Here is a 20,935-nt window from a genome sequence, read left to right as displayed (position 1 = left end):
GACACAACTGAGCGACTAACACACATATTCACTTTAATTTTTTTCTGAACTTTTAATTTTGTATTGGAGTATAGCTGATTAACAATATTATGATAATTTCAGGTGAACAGTGAAGGGACTCAGCTATACATATACATGTATCCATTCTCCCCCAAACCCTCCTCCCATCCAGGCTGCTACATTACATTGAGCAGAGTTCCATGTGCTATACAGTAGGTCTTTGTTGGTTATCCATTTTAAATACAGAAGTGTGTACACGTTGATCCCAAACTCCCTAACTATCTCTTCCCTGGGGCAACCATGAGTTTGTATTCTGAGTCTCTTTCTGTTTTGTAAGTAAGTTCATTTGTATCATTTCTTTCTAGAGGCCACATATAAGGGATGTCAAACAATTTTTCTCATTCTCTGTCTGACTCACTTCACTCAATAAGACACTCTAAAAAAAAAAAAAAAGACACTCTCTAGGTTTATCTAGGTTTTAGAAAAATTTGGAGGCTTTATACATTTTATTATTTATATATAATATAGGTTATTAGATTATGTTTGCTGAAGACTACCATGCCTGTTTACTAAGTCTAACATGATGCAAAGGGTATCCACTCTTTTTTTGGATTCTTTCCCATATAGGCCATTACAGAGTATTGAGTAGAGTTCTCTGTGCTACACAGTAAGTCCTTATTAGTTATCTATTTTAATAGTAGTATGTGTATGTCAATTCCAATTTCCCAGTTCATACCTCCTCCCTTATCCCCTGGTAACCATAAGTTTGTTTTCTACATCTGTGACTCAGTTTTGTACATAAGTTCATTTGTACCCTTTTTTTCAGATTCCACACATAAGCATTATCTTACAATATTTGTCTTTCTCTGTCTGCCTTCACTCAGTATGACAGTCTCCAGGTCCACTCATGCAAATGGCATTATTTTATTCTTCTTTATGGTTGGGTAATATTCCATTGTATATATGTGTACCACGTCTTCGTTATCCATTCCTCTGTTGACGGACGTTTTGGTTGCTTCCATGTCCTGGCTATTGTAAATCGTGCTCCAGTGAACACTGGGGTGCGTGTAGTTTAGAGTTGCATTTCTTTAATAATTAGTGATGTTGATCATCTTTTCATGTGCTTTTTGGCCATCTGTAAGAATGTTCGTTTTTGTCACAGCATTCTGATTATGTCTCCTGGGTGCCATATAATTTATTATCTTTGAAGATGTGTGGGAAATTAAAATTTTTTTATTGTGGTAAAAGTCTCATAATATGGAAACATACTATTTTAACCATATTTAGCTATACAGTTAAGTAGCACTATGCATGTTCACATTGTTACACAGCTGTCACCATCATCCATTTCCTGAATTTTTCACCTTCCTAAACTGAACCTCTGTTCCCTTTGAACACTTAACTCCCCATTGCCCTTCCCCATCCACCCTCCCCACCACTCGGCCCCTGGCATCTACCAGTGTACTTTCTGACTCTCTGAATTTGACTGTTCTAGGCACCTCATATAAGTGGGATCAAACAGTATATTTCTGCACCTAATTTCTGTATATTGGAATGCATTTTTAAGGTTAACTTAATATAGGCTATAAACAGATTGTATATTCTATTTTTTTCTTCCCTGTGCTGTACAGTAGGCCCTCACCAGCCATCTACTTCATAAATCAGTTCAGTTCAGTCGCTCAGTCGTGTCCAACTCTTTGCAACCCCATGAATTGCAGCATGCCAGGCCTCCCTGTCCATCCCCAACTCCTGGAGTTCACTCAGACTCATGTCCATCGAGTCCGTGATGCCATCCAGCCATCTCATCCTCGGCCATCCCCTTCTCCTCCTGCCCCCAATCCCTCCCAGCATCAGAGTCTTTTCCAATGAGTCAACTCTTCGCATGAGGTGGCCAAAGTACTGGAGTTTCAGCTTTAGCATCATTCTTTCCAAAGAACTCCCAGGGCTGATCTCCTTCAGAATGGACTGGTTGGATCTCCTTGCAGTCCAAGGGACTCTCAAGAGTCTTCTCCAACACCACAGTTCAAAAGCATCAATTCTTCGGTGCTCAGCTTTCGTGTGAGATGAGTGCAATTGTGCGGTAGTTTGAGCATTCTTTGGCATTGCCTTTCTTTGGGATTGGAATAAAAACTGACCTTTTCCAGTCCTGTGGCCACTGCTGAGTTTTCCAAATTTGCTGGCATATTGAGTGCAGCACTTTTACAGCACCGTCTTTCAGGATTTGAAGTAGCTCAACTGGAACTCCATCACCTCCACTAGCTTTGTTCGTAATGATGCTTTCTAAGGCCCACTTGACTTTACATTCCAGGATGTCTGGCTCTAGATGAGTGATCACACCATCGTGATTATCTTGGTCGTGAAGATCTTTTTACATAGTAGTGTACAAACATCAATCCCAATTTTCCAACCCATCCTACCCACCTTTTGGTGTCCATATGTTTCTTCTCTATGTCTCTGTCTATAATTCTGCTTTGCAAACAGGTTTATCTATACAGTTTTTCTAGATTCCACATATACGCATTAATATATGATATTTATTTTTCTGGCTTACTTCACTCTGTATAACAGTCTCTAGGTCCATCCATGCCTCTGCAAATGTTACTATTTTGTACCTTTTGCTTCCCTGGTGGCTCAGAATCTGCCTGCAATGCAAGAAACCTGGGTTTGATCCTTGGATTGGGAAGATCCCCTGGAGAAGGAAATGGCATCCCACTCCAGTATTCTTGCCTGGAAAAGTCCCGAGAGAGAGGAGCCTGGTGGGCTACAGTCCATGGGATGGCAAAGAGTCAGACACAACTGAGCAACTAACACTGTACTATGGCTAAGTAATACTTTATTGTATATATGTACCACATTTTCTTTATCTGTTCATCTGACAGTGGACATTTACCTTGCTTCCATGTCTTGGCTATTGTCAACAGGGCTGCAGTAAACATTGGAGTGCATGTATCCTTTCAAATTATGTTTTTCTCAGATATGTGTTTAGGAGTGGGATTGCTGGGTCATATGGTAGCTCTATTTTTCGTTTTTTTTAAGGAACCTCCATACTGTTTTCCATAGTGGCTGTACCAATTTACACTCCCACCAACAGTGTAGGAGGGTTCCCTTTTCTCTACACCCTCTCCAGCATTTATTGTTTGTAGATTTTTGTGATGATGGCCATTCCAACCTATGTAAGGAATTGTAGTTTTGATTTGCATTTTCTAATAATTATCTATGTTGACCAACTTTTCTTGCGTCTCTTGGCCATCTCTATGTCTTTTTCATTTTTTTAAATTTTACATTGGAATATAGCTGATTAACAGTGTTGTGATAGTTTCAGTTGGACAGCAACGGGACTGAATCATACATATACATGTATCCATGTCTCCCAAACACCCCTCTGATTTAGGCTGCCATATAACATTGAGCAGAGTTCCCTGTGCTATACAGTAGGACCTTGTTGGTTATCCATTTTAAATATAGCAGTGTGTATGCATTGATCCCAAACTCCCTAGCTATCTTTTACCCCGTTCTACCCACTTTGGCAACCATAATTTCATTCTCTAAGTCTATGAGTCTTTTTCTGTTTTGTAAGTCAGTTCATTTGTATCATTTATTTTTAGATTCCACATATAAGGGATGTCATATAAGATTTCTCCTTTTCTATCTGACTTTCTTCACCCAGTATGGTCCTCTTTAGGTCCATCCATGTTGCTGCAAATGGCATTATTTCATTCTTTTTAACAGCTGAGCAATATTCCATTGTATATATGTACCATATCTTCTTTACCCATTCCTCTGTGGATGAACATTTAGGTGCCTCCATGTCTTGCCTATTGTAAACAGTGCTGCAGTGAGTGAAGATCAGAGTGCATGTACCCTTTATTCTCTGGGTATATGCCCAGGAGTGGGATTGCTGGGTCATATGATAGTTCTAGTTGTAATTTTTTGAGGACCTTGCATACTGTTCTCCATAGTAGCTGTACTAATTTATATTGCCACCAACAATGTACAAGGGTTCCCATCTCTCCACATACTCTTTAGCATTTATTGTTTGTGGATTTTTTATAATAATCATTTTGACTGGTGTGAAGTGATATCTCATTGTAGTTTTGGTTTTTATGTCTCTAATAATTAGCTTTACTGAGCATCTTTTCATGTGCCTCTTGGGCATTTGTATGTTTTCTTTGGAAAAATGTCTATTTAGGTCTTTTGCTTATTTTTCAATTGGGTTGTCTTTTTGATAATGAGTTGCATGAGTTGTCTGTATATTTTGGAGATTAATCCCTTGTTAGTTGCTTTATTTGTAAACATTTTCACCCATTCTGAAGTTGTCTTTGTCTTGTTTATAGTTTCCTTTGCTCTTCAAAAGCTTTTAAATTTAACTAGGTCCCATTTGTTTTTTTTTATTTTCATTAGGAAGTGGGTGAAAAATGATCTTGCTGCAGTTTATTTCAAAGTGTTCTACCTTTGTTTTCCTCTAAGAGTTTCATAGTCTCTGGCGTTACATTTAGGTCTTTAGTCCATTTTGATTTTATTTTTGTGTACAGTGTTAGAGAGTGTTCCCATTTTATTCTTTTATATGTGACTGTCCAGTTTCCCAGCACCGCTTATTAAGAGATTATCTTTTCTCCATTGTATATTCTTGTTTCCTTTGTCATAGATTAGGTGGCCTTAGAAGCATGAGTTTGTCTCTGGGCTTTCTATCTTGTTGCATTGATTTTTCTGTTTTTGTGCCAGTACCATATTGTCTTACTGTAGTTTTGTAATATAGTCTGAAATCAGGGAGCCTGATTCCTCCTGATTCATTTTTCTTTCTCAAGATTGCTTTGGCTATTCAGGGTCTTTTCTGTCTTCATACAAATTAAATTTTTTTTGGTTCTAATCCTGTGAAAAATGCCATTGGTAATTTGATAGAGATTGAGGGTGCATTTATATGTAAAAATTCACTGAACTATGCAATTAGTAACTGTATACTTTATTATATTTAAGTTATAATTCCAACATTGAAAAAAGGTACAAAGTGTTGAGATTTTCTGAGACTAAGTGAGACGATCCCAGGCTGACCGGGGGTGATGATGGTGGGCGGAGGGAGTTGGGGATCATAGACAGCTTTATGGCACTAAAATAGTATTTGAGTTAAGCCTCAAAATAGTGGTTCCTAACAGTTCTTGGATCTGTCACTGTAAATTTGATGGAAATTATAGCCTTTCTCTTCACAAAAAAAGGCCCCCATATACACAAAGGCATACTCAACTTGTGCATATTATTTCATGTCCCTAATAATATACATCTATGACCCTTATACAGTCAATGGGTCCTGCGCTCAAGGACCCATGCTTAGATAAATGGGTAGATTTACAGATGGGAGGGGATAAGAGTGGGATTCCAGTTAAGAAAAACCCTCTAGGAAGAAGGGGCATCTGCTAGCGCATGTGGATACTAGAGACAGCAAGGCAAGAGACAGCAAGTATCCTCCACAGTCCATCTCAGTAGAATTTCCCACTGACAGCTTGACCCAGGACTGAGTCCCAGCACCAACTCTGCAAGTGAAATTACTACTTACACCGTAGCTCCAAGGTCTATTTACAAAAGCTAATACCGTGTTTGCTTATGAGAATCAGTTTGCCACTCCAGTACTCTTGCCTGGAAAATCCCATGGACAGAGGAGCCTGGTGGGCTGTAGTCCATGGGGTCGCTAAGAGTCGGAGACGACTGAGCGACTTCACTTTCACTTTTCACTTTCATGCATTGGAGAAGGCAATGGCAACCCACTCCAGTGTTCTTCCCTGGAGAATCCCAAGGACGGTGGAGCCTGGTGGGCTGCTGTCTATGAGGTTGCACAGAGTTGGACACAACTGAAGTGACTTAGCAGTAGCAGCATTAATATTTCACATTGAGTGTTTACCAGGAATGTCTTTTTGCTTTCTAATGATTTTTTCCATAGTGTATGAGTACACAGCCTCTTAAGCTTCTGCTGCTTGGGACACTCAAGAGATGTTTTGGATTTTTTTTTTTTTTAAATCATTGTTGTTCTTCTGTCAGTGTTGTGTCCGACTTTTTGTGACCTTATGAACTGCAGCACACCAGGCTTCCCTGTCCTTCACTATCTCCTGGATTTTGCTCAAACTCATGTCCACTGAGTTGGTGATGCCATCAAACCATCTCATCCTCTGTCGCCCCCTTCTCCTGCCCTCAATCTTTCCCAGCATCAGGTTCTTTTTCAGTGAGTTGGCTCTTTGCATCAGGTAGCCTAAGTGGAGCTTCAGCTTCAGCATCAGTCCTTTCAGTGAATATTAAAAAAAGTAATTTCATGTTTGGCTGTGCTGGGTCTTTGATGCTGCAGGGGCTACTCTCTTGTTATGCTGCACAGGCTTCTCGTTGCCATGGCTCCTCTTGTAATGGAGCACGGGTTCTAGAGTACAGGCCCAAAAGATGCAGTGCATGGGCTTAGTGGCTCCATGGCATGGGATCTTCCTGGACCAGGGATTGAACCTGTGTCTCTTGCAGGTGGATTCTTTACCACTGAGTCACCAGGGAAGCCCCTACAGATGTATTAACTGCTTAAAATATTCATTGTCCCCCTCTGCTGTGTCTATGCCTATATGAAAAGTATAGTTCCCAATTCTTTGACATCTGACTTGTCAGTGTCTTTTGCTTTGGCCAGTGGAATGTGAGCAGAAGTTCTATAAACCATATTTAAGCACTACCTTTATGAGCTCTGTAGTTCCATGATCACATTTTTTCTTCTGCCATAAAAGTGGCATGTCCTAGAGGATGCTTTGGATCCCCCTACCCCCAGTCCACAGATTTGGGGATTGTTACCACAATATAACATAGTGAAAGCTGACTAATACCAGGACATTTAGGGAAAAATCTTGAGCAAACAGCAGAATCTGTTATTGAGTCTTTTCTCAGGGCCTGGAGAATTTTCTCTCAATTTTCATCTATTATGAGAGTCAGTTTATTTAGCAGTCTAGAATATGTAAAAATGAGGAATGTCAAAGTTACTTCTTTTTTATTAACAAAAGGAAAAAATATAAAGACCATAAACCACAACTGAGAACAAAATATTTTATTTCTCTCAATAAAACTATAGTTTACAATAGTATTTACTAAATAAATTATATAATTTCTCTTTTACAAGCAATAAACTAAATCACAAATATTTCAAAGACAATGTATGTACACGACATAAGGCCTTTTATAAATAGCTTTGCTTATCTCATTTCACTAGTAAACAGTGAAAAAATCTTTATAGAAGCTAATTTTCTATAAAGTATATGCAGACCTATTACACTGATCTTTATATGAAACCAATTTAAACTTTTAATGACATGGGCTATGATTATAACTTTGCAAAAAAGAATAGAATTTAGACTTTATTTACCATTTTGCATGGATGGATCTTTAAAAAATATATGTGCAGATTACATATGTTGCTTATGGATAATCACTAGATGCATGCAAAATGAAATAATGCAAGTGTCAATAGGAAAATAGCACTTCCAGGTCCAAAAAGGTGATTGCCAATGGTATAGAAAGCAGCTTAAACAGAGTTCATGCAGTTCTTCACAGTTCAGCAAGCAACAGCAAATGCCAGAAGACTGTGGCGTTTTTCACATCTGCTGATCAGCCTTTCCGCCAAGGCTCCCCTGACATCTTGCAAACTCCAAGTCCAGTTGATTACGATTCTGTGTGTAGTGGGGTTCGGCCGTTTCCTTTGGGTCATTCTGGAGTGGAGAAACTTCTTTCCCACAACTGTGTTCATGTGTCCTCCATCTGCCAAGGTGGTCATCATTTTCACTTACTGGGTGGGGAAAAAGGAAAGGAGATGTAAGGCTAAGTTTTGGCGTTGATTTATAATGGTGCCTGATGAGTAGGAACACAAGTTCATTCATTCTCTCAGTGACTCGTCCCTGAGAAACATGCAGGTAGACGTGGGAGGGCAACAGGCCTGGGATGGATTCTTTTTTTTCTTTTTAAAGATATTTTAATTAATTAATTTGGCTGCCCTTGGTTTCAGTTGAGGTACGTGGGATCTTTCAGTTGCGGCATGTCTGTCTAGTTCCCTGACTAGGGATCAAGCCTGGTCCCCTGCACTGGGAGTAGGGTGTTTTAGCCACTGGACCACCAGGGAAGTCCCTGGGATTGATTCTTTTGCAATGATAAGCATCTAACTTCTGCAGTATGTAAAGTCCACCAAGATTTATCAAGTTCTACCACATCACAGCTCAAGGCTAGGGACTTGGAAGGAAATGACACTGACTAAGCCCTCCAAGGGCACAGTGCTTTGGGGTTGTGCTGTGGTATATCGGTCCTGAAGTAAATCAGAGCAACCTGAACATAGTCTGGAACTCATGGACCCTGTGCTCATTTTTGCACACTGTCCCTGTGGCTGGGGAATAAAAAATATGTCCAGCAAATATCAGACCTAAAATGGTAGCCACTTAAGCTCAGAGGCAGCTAATTCAGCCTCTGACAGTTGTACTAGGATATATTTATGAGAAGTGGTACCATGTTCAGGCAGATGTGACAGCTCACATCTATTGATCCTCTAATTATTACAGCTACAGGACAGTATCCCAGTTACCATCTTTGTACCTTATTTGTTCTAATCTGTAAAATGAGAGTAATAAATCCTGCTTTATAAGTGATAAACTTTTTTTTTCTTAGGAAAATAGTGTCTGGGTAGAAATATACACATATACAGGGTAAACGCAAATTATATATATATATCATTTAGTGCCTGGCATATGTTAGTGTCCCCAACATAATGGTTAAGAAGGTTGTAGCTGGGACCACAGACATTGTATGGCCCAACACAGTCATCTGGAGACTGAAAAAACTTGAGTCCAAAGTTTGAAATGACTGAAAATTATTAGGAAAGAAACTGTGTCAAAAGTGAATATTTCCTCTTGCCTTTCGTGAGTTGTAACTTTTATTTACCACTGTTTCATAGTTGAGACTGCTCCCTCTTATTAATCAAAATTGGAACGGTTCTCCTGCCTAAGTCTACAACATGTTCACACTGCTACTCAAGCTGTATCTGAAAGATTATTTGAGTATTAGGTGGTGTGCGCTTTAGCAGTGGGCAAAGAGGAAGTTGCTCCCTTTCTCAGGACAGATGTCTGTAAGGTCGACTTCATTTAGGCTTGACCAGTGGCATAAAAACACCCACATAAAACTACAAGTTTCTTCTAATTAGATCTGAGTCCTGCTTTCTTTAAAACCAAAGGGAGGTGATAGTTGAGCTCTACTTATCCGATAGATCCCAGCTGGGGTTCCATGTCTGGTTTCTAGTGCTAAACTGAGGCGGACACTGACCAATCTGAGCCCTGCCTGAAAGAACCATCAGTTGAAGGTCTCCAAATCCAGGACCCCATGGAATTGGTTAAGACCTGGACTTTTGGGTCCAGAGAATACAGAGATTTAAAGAGAGAACATAACAGCTGTCTTTGAATATCTGAAGACTCACTCTGGGGAAGAAAGAGGTACTAGCTGAAATGTCACTGCCAGTGTGGCACTGTCATCAACAGCACTGGCACAGGTGGCCGTGATCCTTGGGGCAGGCGCAGGAGCACCGGAGTGTGTGAAGTGAGTAGACTGGCAAAAGGGTCATCCTTTCAATTCCCTTCCATCAGCTGTTGTGCTGCGCACACTGCCCCCCACCCTAGGAACCCAATCTGTCACCTGTTGAGACTCCAGTGAGCGTGTTAGTCACTCAGTCATATCCAGCTCTTTGAGGCCCTATGGACTGTAGCCCTCTAGGCTCCTCTGGCCATGGAATTCTCCAGGCAAGAATACTGGAGTGGGTAGCCATTCCCTTCTCCAGGGTATCTTCCCGACCCAGGAATTGAACCCGGGGCTCCTGCAGATTCTTTACCATCTGAGCCACCGGCGAAGCCGAGGGTGAGAAAAAATGACTCCCTAGAACTGGGACAAATTTGTAGAAGCCAGTTTTGCTTCAATGTGGAAATGTTTTCTAACTAAAGAAATGAGTGGTCTCTGAGGGAGGAGGCCAGGTGAACTGGCCTCTGGGTGGAGCTGAGGCAGTGGACCCAGGGCAGCAGGGAGGCAACTCGATGACCGGTGGCCAGTGACAAGGGCTCGGGCAGTCACGGGGGGCGGTCCTGGGTCAGATGATCACAAAGTTCCATTACAACCACAAGACTCTACTAAATACTGTTTGTAAAATGTATACCATCAAATAACTTAGACTATTAAAAATAGTTACTGGTTTATATAATAAAAACTACATGAAAAGAAATGTAATATTGTGTTTAACCAATTTTATGAGAAATTTGTAATTCAGTAAAAAAAAATCAAACACTATTATAATGAAATATAATTTCCTTAGTATTAAAAATAATGAATCATTACCAGCTGTGGTCATTAAAACTCCTGTATGTTCACTAAATTTTTAATTTTTAAAATTTAGGGGCTTCCCAGGTGGTGCTAGTGGTAAAGAATATACCTGCCAATGCAGTAGACACAAGAGATGCTGGTTCAATCCCTGGGTCAGGAAGATCCCCTGGAGGAGGAAATAGCAACCCACTCCAGTAGTCTTGCCTGGAGAATTCCATGGAGAGAGGAGCCTGGGGGACTACAGTCCATGGGTCCCAGTCGGACATGACTGAGCACACACACATACGTGAATAGTTTATATTTACAATGTTGCGTTAGTTCCAGGTATACAGCAGAGGGACTCAGTTATACATGTATCTGTTCTTTTTCAGATTCTTCTCCCAAATAGGTTTTTACAGATTGTTGAGTAGAGGAGCTCCCTGTAGTATATAGTAGGTCCTTGTGGATTTTCTATATAGGAGTGTGTATATGTTAATCCAAAACCCCTAATTTATCCTTTCCCCTTTGGTAACCATTAGTTTGTTTTCAAACCCTGGCATCTGTTTGTATTTGGTAAATAAGTTCATTTGTTTCATTTAATATTCCACATATAGGTAATATATGATATTTGTCTCTTTCTGATTTATTTCACTTAGTATGATAATCTATAGAATTGCCTTTGTTGCTGCAAATGGCATTATTTCTTTTTTATGACTGAGCAATATTCTACTATAATATATACTACAATATTCCATTGTATATTGTACTATGTCTTCTTTGTCCATTCATCCGTCAGTGAACACTTAGGTTGCCTCCTTGTCTTGGTTACTGTAATTAGAGCTGCAATGAACATTGGGGTGTATATATGTTTTCAAATTACAGTATTCTCTAGATATATGCCCAGGAATAGGATGGCTGGGTCATATGATAATTTTATTTTTAGTTTTTCTAAGGAAACTCCATACTGTTTGCCATAATGGTTGTACCAATTTACATTCCCACCAACAGTGTAGGAGGGTTCCCTATTCTTCACACCCTTTCTAGCATTTAGTTTTGATGGTCAGAAAGGTGATACCTCATTGTAGTTTTGATTTGCATTTCTCTAACAATTAGTGATGTTGAGCTTTTCATGTGCTTTTTCACCATCTGTATGTCTTCTTTGGAAAAATGTTTATCTAGATCTTCTGCCCATCTTTTGATTGGGTTTTATTGATTGATTGATATTGAGCTACATCAGCTGTTTGTGTAATGTGGAGATTAATTCCTTGTGTGTCTTTTTTCCCCATTCTGTGCATTGTCTCTTCGTATTGTTTATGGTTTCCTTTGCTGTGCAGAAGCTTTTAAGCTTAATTAGGTCTCATTTGTTTATTTTTGTTTTTATTTTCATTACACTAGGAGGTGATTCCAAAAGGACTGTAGCAATTTACATCAAAGAATGTTCTTCCTATATTTTCCTCTAAGACTAGAGATCTCTTCAAGAAAATTAAGAGATACCAGGGGAACATTTCATGCAAAAATGGGCACAATAAAAGGCAGAAATGGTATGGACCTAACAGAAGCAGAAGATAATAAGAAGTGGTGGCAAGAATACACAGAGGAACTAAACAAAAAAGATCTTCACGACCCAGATAATCACGATGGTGTGATAACTCACCTAGACCCAGACATCCTGGAATGCAAAGTCAAGTGGGCCTTATGAAGCATCACTATGAACAAAGCTAGTGGAGGTGACAGAATTGCAGTTGAGCTATTTCAAATCCTAAAAGACGATGCTGTGAAAATGCTGCACTCAACATGCCAGCAAATTTGGAAAACTCAGCAGTGGCCATAACACTGGAAAAGGTCAGTTTTCATTCCAATCCCAAAGAAAGGCAATGCCAAAGAATGCTCAAACTATTGCACAACTGCACTCATCTCACATGCTGGTAAGGTAATGCTCAAAATTGTCCAAGCCAGGCTTAAACAATATGTGAACCATGAACTTCCAGATGTTCAAGCTGGATTTAGAAAAGGCAGAGGAACCAGAGATCAAATAGCCAACATCTGTTGCATCATGAAAAATGGAGAGAGTTCCATAAAAACATCTACTTCTGCTTTATTGACTATGCCAAAGCCTTTGACTGTGTGTGATCACAGCGAACTGTGGAAAATTCTGAAAGAGATGGGAACACCAGACCACCTGACCTGCCTCCTGAGAAATCTGTATGAAGGTCAAGAAGCAACAGTTAGAACTGGACATGAAACAACAGACTGTTCCAAATTGGGAAAGGAGTATGTAAAGGCTGTATCCTTTCACCCTGCTTATTTAACTTATATGCAGAGTACATCATGAGAAATGCTGGACTGGATAAAGCACAAGCTGGAATCAAGATTGCTGGAGAAAAATCAAAACCTCAGATATGCAGATGACACCACCCTTATGGCAGAAAGCAAAGAAGAACTAAAGAGCCTCTTGATGAAAGTGAAAGAGGAGAGTGAAAACGTTGGCTTAAAACTCAACATTCAGAAAACTAAGATCATGGCATCTGGTCCCATCACTTCATGGGAAATAAATGGGGAAACAATGGAAACAGTGACAGAGTTTATTTTTTTGGGTTCCAAAATCAGTGCAGATGGTGAGTGTTGCCATGAAATTAAAAGATGCTTGTTCCTTGGAAGAAAAGGTATGACCAACCTTGACAGCATATTAAAAAGCAGAGACATTACTTTGCCAACAAAGGGCAGTCTAGTCAAAGCTATGGTTTTTTCCAGTAGTTGTGTATGGATGTGAGAGTTGGACTATATAAAGAAAGCTGAGAGCCGAAGAATTGATGCTTTTGAACTGTGGTGTTGGAGAAGACTCTTGAGAGTCCCCTGGACAGCAAGGAGATCCAACCAGTATATCCTAAAGGAAATCAACCCTGAATATTCATTGGAAGGACTGATGCTGAAGCTGAAACTCCAATACTTTGGCCACCTGATGCGAAGAACTGATTCATTGGAAAAGACCGTGATGCTGGGAAAGATTGAAGGCAGGAGGAGAAGGGGATGACAAAGGATAAGGTGGTTGGATAGCATCACCGACTAGATGGATATGAGTTTGAGTAAACTCTGGGAGTTGGTGATGGACAGGGAAGCCTGGCATGCTGCAGTCCATGGGGTCACAAAGAGTTGGACACAACTTAGCAACTGAACTGTACTGAACTGAAGAGCTTTATAGTAGCTTGTTTTACTTTAGATCTAAGCCATTTTGAGTTTACTTTTGTGTATGGGGACAGATAATGTTCTAGTTTCATCCTTTTACATGTTGTTGTTCATGTTCACCAAGTCATGTCCAACTCTGTAACTATTGCTCACCATCTCCTGGCGTTTGCCCAAGTTCATGTCCACTGAATCGGTGATGCCATCCAACCATCTCATCCTCTGTCTCCCTCTTCTCCTTATGCCTTCAATCTTTCCCAGCAGTAGGGTATTTTCCAATGAGTCAGCTATTCATATCAGCTGGTCAAAGTACTGGAGCTTCAGCTTCAGTCTAAGTCCTTCCAAAGAGTATTCAGGGTTGATTTCCTTTAAGATTGACTGATTTGACCTTGCTTTCCAAGAGACTCTCAAGAGTCTTCTCCAGCATCACAGTTCAAAAGCATCAATTCTTCAGTGCTCTGCCTTCTTTATTGTCCACATCTCACATACATACATGACTACTGGAAAGACCATAACCTTGACTGAATGGACCTTTGTTGGCAAAGTGATGTCCTTGCTTTCTAACACACTGTCTAGGCTTGTCATAGCTTCCTGCCAAGAAGCAATCATCTTCTAATTTCATGGCTGCAGTCACTGTCACAGTGATTTAAGAGCCCAAGAAGAGGAAACCTGTCCCTGCTTCTACCTCTTCCGCCTCTATTTGTCATGAAGTGATGGAACTGGATGCCATGATCTTAATTTTTTTACTATTGAGTTTTAAGCCAGCTTTTTCACTTTCTTCTGTCACTCTCATCAAGAGGCTCTTTAGTTCCTCTTCACTTTCTGACATTAGGGTGGTATCATCTGTATATCTGAGGTTGTTGATATTTTTCCCAGCAATCTGGATTCCAGTTTGTAACTCATCCATGCAGCACCTCATATGATGTGCTCTGTGTATAAGTTAAACAGGGTGACAATCAACAGCCTTGTCATACTCCTTTCTCAATTCTGAACCAGTCAGTTGTTCCATACAGGGTTCTAACTGTTGCTTCTTGACCTACATAAAGGTTTCTCAGAAAACAGGTATTCTCATCTCTTTAAGAGTTTTCCACAGTTTGTTATGATCCACACTGTCAAAGGCTTTTGTATAGTCAGTGAAACAGAGGTTGATGTTTTTCTGGAATTCTCTTGCTTTCTCTATGATCCAGTGAATGTTGGCAATTTTCTCTCTGGTTCCTCTGCATTTTCTAAACCCAGCTTGAACATCTAGAAGTTCTAGGTTCACATAATGATGAAGCCTAGCTTGGAGGATTTTGAGCATAACCTTACTAGCATGGGAGATGAGTGCCAACTGTCTGGTACTAAACATTCTTTAGTATTGCTCCCCTTGGGAATTGGGATGAGGAATGACCTTTTCCAGTCCTGCTGGGTTTTCCAAATTTGCTGACATATTGAGTGTCTCACTTTAATAGCATCATCTTTTTAAGATTTTTAAATAGCTCAATTGGAATTCCATCACCTCCACTAGCTTTATTGGCAGCCGTGCTTCCTAAGGCCCACTTGACTTCACACTCCAGAATGTCTAGCTCTGAGAGACTACACCGTTGTGGTTATCCAGGTTATTAAGATCTTTTTTGTACAGTTATTCGATGTATTCTTTCCATCTCTTTTTGATCTCTCTGCCTCTATTAAGTCTTTACTATTTTTGTCCTTTATTGTGTCCATCTTTGGCAGAAATATTTCTTTGATATTTCCAATTTTCTTGAAGAGATCTCTAGTCTTACCCTTTCTGTTTTCATTTCTTTGCATTGTTCATTGAAGAAGGCCTTCTTTTCTCTTCCTATTCTCTGGAACTCTGCATTTAGTTGGGTGTAACTTTCATTTTCTCCTCTGCTTTTTGCTTCTCTTCTTTCCTCTATTATTTGTAATGCCTCCTCAGACGACCACTTTGCCTTCTTACATTTCGTTTTCTTTGGGATGGTTTTGTTTGCTGCCTGCTATACAATATTATGGGCCTTTGTCCACAGTTCTTCAGGCACAGTTTACTAGATCGAATTCCTTGAATCTATTTGTGACCTCCACTGTATATTCCTAGGGGAATTGATTTTAAGTTGTACCTGATGGCCTAATAGCTTTCCTCACTTTCTTTAGTTTAAGCCTGAATTTTGCTATGAGGAGCTGATGATCACAGTCAGCACCAGTATTGTTTTTTGCTGACTATATACAGCTTTCCCATCTTTGGCTACAAAGAATATAATCAGTCTGATTTTGGTATTGGCCATTGGGTGATGTCCAGGTGTAAAGTTGGCTCTTATGTTGTTGAAAATGGGAATTTGCTATGACCAGTGCATTCTGTTGACAGAATTCTGTTAGCCTTTGCCTTGATGCACTTTATACTCCAAGACAAACTTGCCTGTTACTCCAGGTATCTCTTGACTTCCTACTTTTGCATTCCAATTCCCCATGATAAGTAGGACATCTTTTTTTGGTGTCAGTTCTAGGTTTTGTAGGTCTTCTTAGAACTGATCTTCAGCATCAGTGGTTGGGGCACAGCCTTGGATTACTGTGATGTTGAATGCTTTTCCTTGGAAATGACCGAGATCTCTTTCATTTTTAAGGTTACACCCACGTGCTGCAATTTTCCCAGGACCACTTATTGAAGAGACTGTCTCTTTTCTATTGTATAGTTATTCCTCCTTTGTCACAGATTAATTGACATGGGTGCAAGGGTTTATTTCTGGGCTTTCTATCTTGTTCCATTGATCTATTAACATATTTCTGTTTTTGTGCCAGTACTATACTTTTTTGATTACTGTAGCCTTAATAGTATAGTCTGAAGTCAGGGAGCCTGATTCCTCCAGCTCCGTTTTTCTTTCTCAGGATTGCTTTAGCTATTCAGGGTCTTTTGTGTTTCCATAAAACTTAAAAAATTTTTTGTTTCAGTTCTGTGAAAAATGTCATTGGTAATTTGATTGGGATTCCACTGAACCTGTAGGTTGCCTGGAGTATTATAGTCATTTTGACAATATTGATTCTTCCAATTCAAGAACATGGTATATCTTCCCATCTGTTTGTGTAATCTTATGAGATGGTTGGATGGCATCACCAACTCAATGGAGATGAGCTTGAGCAAACTCAGGGAGATTGTCAAGGACAGGGAAGTCTGGTGTGCTGCAGTCCATGGGGTAGCAAAGAGTCAGACACAACTGAGCGACTGAACAATTTCTTTCATCAGCATCTCAGTTTTCAGAGTACAGGTCTTTTGTCTCCTTTCATTTCAGTTCAGTCACTCGGTCGTGTCCGACTCTGCGACCCCATGAATTTGCCTCCTTAGGTAGGTTTATTCCTAGGTATTTTATTCTTTTTGATGCTATGGTAAATGGGATTATTTCGTTAATTTCTCTTTCTGACCTTTCATTGCAAGTGTATAGAAATGGAACAAATATTTAAAATTAATTTTTACTGGAGTATAATTGCTTTCCCTGGTGGCTCAGATGGTAAAGAATCTGCCTACAATACAGGAGACCCCAGGTTCGATCCCTGGGTCAGAAAGATCCCCTGGAGAAGGAAATAGCAACCCACTCCAGTATTCTTGCCTGGAGAATTCCATGGACAGAGGAGCCTGATGGGCTATAGTCCTTGGGGTTGCAAAGAGGTGGACATGACTGAGTGACTCACACACAATTACTTTATGATGTTTTGTTAGTTTCTTGCTGTATAGCAAAATGAATTAGTCCTATGTATACACAGATCCCCTCTTTTCTGGATTTTGTTCCCATATAGGTCACCACAGAGCACTGAGTGGAGTTCCCTGTGCTATATGGCAGAGTCTCATTAGTTATGTATTTTATAAATCATAGTGTATATATGTCAGTTCCAGTCTCTGAATTCACCCCACCCACCTTCCCCTCTTGGTAACCGTAAGTTTGTTCTCTTCATCTGTGACTCTACTTCTGCTTTGCAAATAAGTTCATCTCTACTATTTCTCTAGATTCCACATATAAGTGATATTATACAGTGTTTGTGCTTCATTTTCTGACTTACTTTACTCTGCCTGACAGCTTCAGGTCCATGCACATCTCTGTAAATGTATTTCATTCTTTTTAATGGTAAGTACTATTCCATTGTGTATATGTATCACATCTTTGCCCCTTCCTGTCAATGGACTTTTAGGCTGCTTCCATGTCCTGGCTATTGTAAATACCGCTGCAATGAGCATCACAGTGCCTGCATCCTTTCAGATTATGGGTTTCTCTGGATATATGCCCAGGAGTGGGATTGCTGGGTTATATGGTAGCTCTATTTTTAGCTTTTTAAGGAACCTCCATACTGTTCTCCAAAGTGATAGTACCAATTTACATTCCTACCAACAGTGTAGGAGGGTTCCCTTTTCTCCACACCCTCTCCAGCATTTATTGTTGATGATGATGGCTGTTATGACTGCTGTGAGGTGATATGTCATTTTTTTGATTTGAAAATGCAACAGGTTTCTGTGTATTAATTTTGTATCTTGCAGCCTTACTGAAATGACTGATGAACTCTCACAATTATCTGGTACCATCTTTTGGATTTTCTGTGTACAGTATCATTTTATCTGCTAACTTCTTTTCCAATTCGGATTCCTTTTTTCTTCTCTGATTGCCATGGCTAGGACTTTCAAAACTGCGTTTAATAAAAGAGGTAAGAGTGGACGTTCGTGTCCTATTCCTAACCTTAGAGGAAACTGCCTTCAGCTTTTCACTGTTGAGTATGATGTTAGCTGTGACTCTGTCATATATGACCTTTATTATATTGATGTAGGTTCCCTCTGTGCCCACTTTCTAGAGAGTTTTTACCATAAATGAGCATAGAATTTTGTCAAAAGCTTTTTTTGCATCTATTGAGATGATCATATGGTTTTTATTTTTCAATTTGTTCATGTGGTATATCACACTGATTGATTTGTAGATATTGAAGAATCTCTGCATCCCTGGGATAAATCCCACTTGATCATGGTGTATGATCCTTTTAATGTATTATTGTATTCTGTTTGCTAGTATTTTGTTAAGAATTTCTGCATCTACATTCATCAGTGATATTGGTCTGCAATTTTCTTCTTTGTGGTGTCTTTGTCTGGTTTTGGTATCAGGGTGATGGTGGCCTTCTAGAATGAGTTTGGGAGTGTTTCTTCCTCTTCAATTTTTTGGAATAGCTTCAGAAGGATAGGTGTTACATCATCTCTAAATGTCTGATAGAATTCACCTGTGAAGCCATCTGGTCCCGGACTTTTGTCTGTTGAAAGTTTTTACTTGTGACTGTTCATATCTCCTATTTCTTCCCGGTTCAGTCTTGGAAGATTGTGCCTTTCTAATAAGAATTTTTCCATTTTGTCTCGGTTGTCTATTTTATTGGCATATAGTCGCTTGTAGTGGTCTCATATGATCATCTGTATTTATGTGGTGTCAGATTTAACTTTTTTTTTAATTTCTGATTTTATTGATTTGAGCTCTTTTTTTGATGAGTCTAACTAAAGGTTTATCAATTTATCTTTCCAAAGAAACAGCTTTTAGTTTCATTGATGTTTTCTATTTTCTTTGTTTCTATTTCATTTATTTCTGTGTAATCTTTATAATTTTTTCCTTCTAATTAATTTGGATTTTGTTTATTCTTTCTCTAGTTGCTTTATATGTAAGGTCAGGTTGTTTGAGGTGCTTTTCCTTGTTTCCTGAGGTAAGACTGTGTGGCTATAAACTTCCTCTTAGAACTGCTTTTGCTGCCCAAGAGCTCACACTAATGAGTATTCCCTGGGGCCTCCACCAGTGTCCTTGCCCCCCAGTGAGTCAAAGCTGACCCCCAGGCCCTGAGGAGACCCTCCAAGACCCACAAGTAGGTCTGGCCTAGGCTCTTATGGACTCACTGCTTTGCCCAGGGTCCCAGTTGACGTGAAACCTGTGTGCACCCTTCAAGAGCAGTCTGTTTCCCCCAGAACTCTGGAGATCCTGCACTAAAGCCCCACCAGCCTTTAAAGACAAATTCCCTGGGGGCTCCTCCTCCCGCTGCCAGAACCCCAGGCAGGGGAGCCTGTAGTGGGGCTTAGAACTCTCACTCCTGTGGGAGAACCTCTATGATATATTTATTTTCCAGTCTGTGGATCACCCACTGGTATGTGATTTGATTTTGTTGCTAAGGCGCCCCTCCTACTATCATCTCATAGTGGCTGCTTCTTTATCTCTTGGTGTAGAATATATTTTTTGGTAGATTCAAGTCTTTTTCGTCAGGGGTTGTTGTCCAGCAGTTAGTTGTGATTTTGGTGTTTTCATGAGCGAAGGCAAGCAAGTCCTTCTACTCTGCCATCTTGTCTCTCATTCCACTGGATTTTTTTTTTTTTAAACTGGAGGGTCTTGTTGCAGTTTCTGTAAACTTCATTAAACACCCACTCACCCCCAGGGTACAAGGATGTCAAAGTTGGTGAGAACTGCCAGTTCTATACCCATGTTGTAATGTAATCCTGGAAAGACATGTTTGGTTACCTGAAAGTATCCATTTATAACCCTAATAAAACAAGGTGGCCTGAAAGGTCTTTAGGTCATAAGCAGTATCTCCCTGATGATAAACTTGGCCACAATGAGAAGAAGGTGATTTTGTTATCTCATATTTAGTATGAAGTGTGCAACAATTTTCCTTTCTCCAAATTGTAATCCACAAATCCTTTATTAGCCATCAGTGAAGAGACAAAGTATCAGCTGTCTGTCTACACTGGGAAGAAACTCATAGCTTGAGTTTATTCTTCAAAATATGGTACATGTAGGATTCCCCTCCAGCTCTCCAGCAGAGAGATGGGCTCTTCAGGTATTACTTCCCCAAACACTAGCAGCTTCTTCTGAGGTACTGGAACTCAACCCTCTCCTCACCTGATGGCTTCGGAAGTAGAAACAGGAACTGGTGCTTTGGTGGGAGAACCAGCCATATCTCAGGGAAGCAGGGACAGACAGAATGACACTGAGCTCTTGCCATCAACTGCTCGTGTGCACGTGTGCGTCGTCATCTGTCCACAGATGCCAGGGTTCCCCAAGCATGTGACACTCTGAGAAACCGCGATGTTTTAAATTCTGAGACCTGAAGGAAAGGGTGTGCTAACGGCTGGTGTGTGAGAGGTTCATGTGTTTATTTCCACTTAAGCTCAGGTACTTCTATGACTGAAACTGTACAATGCACACAGAGGAACACAGCAAAACAAAAGTAGTCTGTTTGCTAAACACAAAGCCCCTTCTGAGGGTGGACCCCACTGTGGGGCAGCCAGGTTACCCCAGGGGTCCCCGTGAAGTAGATCACTTCATGATGGGCTAAGTTTTTGGAGGGTGACTTTTTAGAGTGCTGTGCCGAGGGTGTCAGGAGTGAGACGTTCCTCTTCTGAGGTCTCACTTCTAGGCTCATTTCCATCCCTCCCTTTTTTCCTGAAAGAAACACA

At 40.1% G+C, this 20,935-nt stretch overlaps 1 protein-coding gene across 1 annotated transcript in view; it reads right to left on the bottom strand.

The window, feature by feature from the left end:
- Nucleotides 1–7,708: 7,708 nt before the first annotated feature.
- The window catches only part of PIP5K1B (phosphatidylinositol-4-phosphate 5-kinase type 1 beta), a 232,466-nt gene continuing 219,239 nt past the window's right edge, over nt 7,709–20,935 (bottom strand). The window contains exon 13 of the mRNA XM_052645045.1: nt 7,709–7,792. Coding sequence (XP_052501005.1) covers nt 7,790–7,792 — 3 coding nt within the window. The 3' untranslated portion in view covers nt 7,709–7,789. The remainder of the gene's footprint in view (nt 7,793–20,935) is intronic.

The sequence above is a fragment of the Budorcas taxicolor genome, chromosome 8, assembly GCF_023091745.1.
Source record: "Budorcas taxicolor isolate Tak-1 chromosome 8, Takin1.1, whole genome shotgun sequence".
In the NCBI taxonomy this organism is placed as follows: Eukaryota; Metazoa; Chordata; class Mammalia; order Artiodactyla; family Bovidae; genus Budorcas; species Budorcas taxicolor.
This window is presented reverse-complemented; position numbering and strand designations above follow the sequence as displayed.